Source organism: Lupinus angustifolius, unplaced genomic scaffold (assembly GCF_001865875.1).
Source record: "Lupinus angustifolius cultivar Tanjil unplaced genomic scaffold, LupAngTanjil_v1.0 Scaffold_55_63, whole genome shotgun sequence".
In the NCBI taxonomy this organism is placed as follows: domain Eukaryota; kingdom Viridiplantae; phylum Streptophyta; class Magnoliopsida; order Fabales; family Fabaceae; genus Lupinus; species Lupinus angustifolius.
Genome location: NW_017722756.1, coordinates 1,677 through 6,493, shown reverse-complemented (window position 1 = coordinate 6,493; position 4,817 = coordinate 1,677). Strand labels below are relative to the sequence as shown.

General features: G+C 40.0%; 1 protein-coding gene across 1 annotated transcript; it reads right to left on the bottom strand.

The window, feature by feature from the left end:
- Window positions 1-1,602: 1,602 nt before the first annotated feature.
- LOC109339086 lies at window positions 1,603-4,612 on the bottom strand. The gene is made up of 5 exons (XM_019576462.1): window positions 4,410-4,612; window positions 3,060-3,513; window positions 2,672-2,939; window positions 1,846-2,003; window positions 1,603-1,659 (listed from the first exon to the last, which is right to left on the bottom strand). The coding sequence occupies exons 1-5, from the start codon at window positions 4,610-4,612 to the stop codon at window positions 1,603-1,605; spliced, it is 1,140 nt and encodes a 379-aa protein (XP_019432007.1).
- Between the last annotated feature and the right edge of the window lie 205 nt (window positions 4,613-4,817).

The window sequence follows — 4,817 nt, the reverse complement described above, 5'->3', positions numbered from 1 at the left end:
AAGAATTTGAAATTGCACTTACTTGTGGTGCTGCCTCAAATTCAATGCCTTAGTCTTATTTTGATAAAGATATTATAATTGTGACTTTCAGGCAAGAGCTGAGCTCTGATGACCACTTGATGACAACCTCTTGGTGGATTGCCTTTGTTGTAGGATCGTTTCTTGTGAAAGTCCTTCTTAGTTTGATTATACTTGTATTTGTTGATTTGTTTTGTAACTTTGCTTTGAATTTGCCTCGGTTTGGGGACTTAATGAATTTCTTTGTGATTGATTGATATTGGAATGATGCTCACGGTTTTTAGTTGATGATGGGTTGTATGTTGTGGTTGATTGTTGGTTGATGATTGAATTGATGCTCACGGTTTGTAGTGGATGATGGATGATTGTTGGTTTATGATGGAATGTAAGGTGATCATGGTTTGGATGATGGATTGAAGGCCGGTGTGTTTGTAAGTGTTTAAGAATATGGAAAAGGGAATTGGAATGGTATGGCGCCACAAACAATGGGATGTTTGATAGGCCTTGTGAAGTTCGCCACAAGAGAATGGTTCTCTTGATAAGAACAAGGGTCTTGACTCAGCCAAGAAGCTAGGAGAAAACTCACTAACAATGGTTTATTTAACATAAAATTCAATCTGCTTTATTCCTTGTGCATTTGGGTCATATATATAGAGAAAGGAATTCGGTTTGCATTGCCATAATCAAAAGGCATGAAAAGATAAACTAATCCTATCTAATCTCAATCTAATCTTCATGTGTTGGACGAATGGTGATGGTGGATTTGAATTGAGATTGCCTTGATGAGTGGTTGAAATAATATCTTCCATTATCTTCATGTTGATGATATAATTTGATCCTCCTTTTGATTTGCTTGTTTGAAAATTAGATTAGGAGATCCTTATCTTGTGGAGATTAGATCTCCCTTAATTATAGCCGTGTGGACTTGGGGAAATTAGATTAGGAGATCCTTATCTTGTGGAGATTAGATCTCCCTTGATTATAGCCGTGTGGCTTTTGGCTCTAGCTTTTCCCTCCAAGCTTTTCATCCATGCTCTATCTCCTTGCTTTATCTCTTAGCTTTTGGACGTGCTCTTTTCCCTCCAAGCTTTCATCCAAATGTTCTATCTCCTTGCTTTATCTCTAAGCTTTTGGGCGTGCATCTTTTCCCTCCAAGCTTTCATCCAAATGTTCTATCTCTTTGCTTTATCTCTAAGTGTGACCGTGCCTCCTTTCCTACAAGACATGAACCTTCATAAAATTAAATGTAATAAAATGACACCTAAATTAAAGACATGATAAATAAAAGTCCTAAACTAGTGTGGGTTTTAAGACAACTCCCACTTATTTATGGTCCTAATTACTAATGTAAGAACTAAAGAGATCAAGGTGGATCCTCCCTTAGGCCGTGGCCTTCCTAGAGCTCCTCATTAAGACTTATGCAAATTAAAGCCTTCTCTTCATGTTTGGCCCCATTTGCACTTGTTTCCATGGTAGAAAATATGAGTTGCCGAAGTGCTTCTTCGGCCTTTTTGGTCTTAGCTCTAGTCATAGGTCCTCCTAAGCCATGTAAAGGGTCTTCAATGATGTTATGTCCCAATGGGTTTACATCATCCCCTCCTTCTTCGAAAGAATTCGACCTCGAACGAGCATTTTCCTCACCTGTATCAAAAAAAGTTAAGTCAGCCACATTGAAAGTAGCACTAATATTTTCATACTCACTAGGCAAGTCCAATTTGTATGCATTGTTGTTTATCCTTTCCAAGACTTGAAAAGGTCGTCCCCTCTAGGTTGAAGCTTTGATTTCCTTTGAGATAGAAATCTTTCTTGTCTCATATGGATCCAAACCCAATCTCCTGGTTCAAAGATGACTTCCTTTCTTCCCTTGTTGGCTGATCTTGCGTAACTCTCGGTTCTCTTCTCAATTTGTTCCTTCACCTTCTCATGTAGCTTCTTCACATACTCAGCCTTGGCTTTACCATCGTTATGTTTCAACAATGATGTACCTAGAAAAGGTAATAAATGAAGGGGGGTTAGTGGGTTAAAACCATAAACAATTTCAAATGGTGAATGCTTTGTTGCACTATGAGTTGCCCTGTTATAGGCAAACTCCACGTGGGGAAGGCACTCTTCCCATGCATTTAAGTTCTTCCTTAGGACAGCCCTCAACAAGGTAGAGAGTGTCCTATTGACCACTTCAGTTTGCCCATCTGTTTGAGGATGGCATGTGGTAGAGAAAAGAAGCTTTGTGCCAAGCTTTCCCCAAAGGGTTCTCCAAAAGTGACTTAGGAATTTGGCATCCCTATCACTCACTATGCTCCTTGGTAAGCCATGTAGCCTTACCACTTCTTTGAAGAATAACCCTGCAATATGACAAGCATCATCAATTTTTTTGCAAGGTATAAAATGAGCCATTTTAGAAAATCTATCCACTACAACAAAAATTGAATCTTTGCCACTCTTAGTTCGTGGTAAAGCAACCACGAAATCCATGGATAAGTCTATCCATGGTGAATCATGGGCAACGGAGTGTAAAGTCCATGAGGCATGACCTTGGACTTAGCCCGTTTGCAAGTAATGCATATTTCACATAAAAGTTGAACATCACGCCTCATATGAGGCCAATAAAAGTGATCATGCAATATATCAAGGGTCTTTTGGTAACCAAAATGACCCATCAGCCCCCTTTCATGGGCTTCTCTCAAAAGTAAATCCCTTACAGAACTCTTAGGGATACAAAGTCTTTTATCTTTAAAAAGAAACCCTTCATGCCTATAATAACCCTCATGGGCTGAATTCATGCACTTGGCATAGTGTGTAGCAAAATCAGGGTCATGTTCATACAAGCCCTTCACACATTCGAGACCTAAGAGCTTGGTCTCTAAGGTAGCAATCAAAGCATGCCTTCTTGATAAGGCATCAGCTACCACATTAGCTTTTCCCTTTTTGTGTTTAACCACATAAGGGAATTGCTCCAGAAATTCCACCCACTTGGCATGTCTTTTGTTTAGCTTGCCTTGCCCCTTTAAATATTTAAGTGATTCATGATCACTATGAATAACAAATTCCTTGGGCAGTAGATAATGTTGCCAAGTTTGTAAGGCCCTCACTAGGGCATATAGCTCTTTATCATATGTAGAGTAGTTAAGGGCAGCCCCCCCTAACTTCTCACTAAAATAGGCAATAGGATGCCCATCTTGCATTAGCACAGCCCCAATTCCAACATTTGAAGCATCACACTCAATTTCAAAGGATTTTGTAAAATTTGGTAATCTCAAAATTGGAGCGTGTGTGAGCTTCTCCTTAAGCCTTTTGAAGGCTTCTTCTTGCTTATCACCCCAATGGAACCCCACATTCTTTTTGACCACTTCATTTAGAGGTGCAGCCAAGGTACTAAAGTCCTTGACAAACCTTCTATAAAAACTTGCAAGGCCATGAAAACTTCTCACATCCGTGGTGCTTTTTGGAGTGGGCCATTCTTGGATAGCCTTTATCTTTTCAGGATCTACGTGAAACCTGCAAGGCCATGAAAACTTCTCACGTCTGTGGTGCTTTTTGGAGTGGGCCATTCTTGGATAGCCTTTATCTTTTCAGGATCTACGTGTACCCCATTAGAACTGATTATGAAACCAAGGAATATCACGTGATCAACACAGAAGCTGCACTTCTCAAGGTTGGCGTATAGCTTCTCTTTCCTTAATATAAGCAAAACACTTTTTAGGTGTTCATAATGTTCATCAAGACTCTTGCTATATATTAGGATGTCATCGAAGTACACCACAACAAATTTTCCAAGGAAATCCCTTAGAACGTGGTTCATCAGCCTCATAAATGTGCTTGGCGCATTGGTTAAGCCAAAAGGCATTACCATCCACTAGTACAAGCCATATTTTGTTTTGAAGGCTGTTTTCCACTCATCCCCTTCTCTAATCCGAATTTGATGGTACCCACTCTTCAAATCCACTTTTGAGAAGATGCAGGCACCATGTAATTCCTCTAAGAGATCATCCAATCTGGGAATGGGATGTCTATATTTGACTGTGATGTTGTTCATGGCCCTACAGTCAGTGCACATCCTCCAGGCTCCATTTTTCTTTGGAACTAGGATGACTGGGACTGCACAAGGACTTAGACTTTCTTGAACCCAACCCTTGTGCATAAATTCCTCGACTTGTTTTTGAATTTCATTAGTCTCTTGAGGATTGCTCCTATAGGCAGGCCTATTGGGCAATGATGCACCAGGAATCAAGTCAATATGATGTTCAATGCCCCTTAAAGGTGGAAGTCCACTAGGGACTTCTTCAGGGAATACATCATTGAACTCATTCAAGAAGTCTTTCAAATTTTGAGGCATAGAAGCCTTATCAATAGCCGTGCTATTTAAGCAAAAACTTTGGCACAAAAGTAAGTACATGGGCTGCCTTGTGACTAGGGCATGCTTTACTTCACTTTTTGTGACAAAGTAGCTTTTCTTTTGATCCTTTCGATCATTCTTCTTGACTTGGCTAGAGTCTATGGTTTCAGCCGTGACCTCCTTTTTCTCTTGGTCAATCTTTTCTTTCAGCCTACGCTGATCATCACTCACTTGTTTTGGGGACAAGGGTGATAAGACCATTTTATGATTATTATGCATAAATGTGTACTTGTTAGTACGCCCTTCATGGGTAGCATTTTTATCATATTGCCATGGTCTTCCCAATAGCATATGGCTGGCCTCCATGTTGACCACATCACATAGGACTATGTCCTCATATTTTCCAATGGAAAAAGGGACCTCAACTTGCTTATTCACGACCATCTCCCCCACATCATTAAGCCAT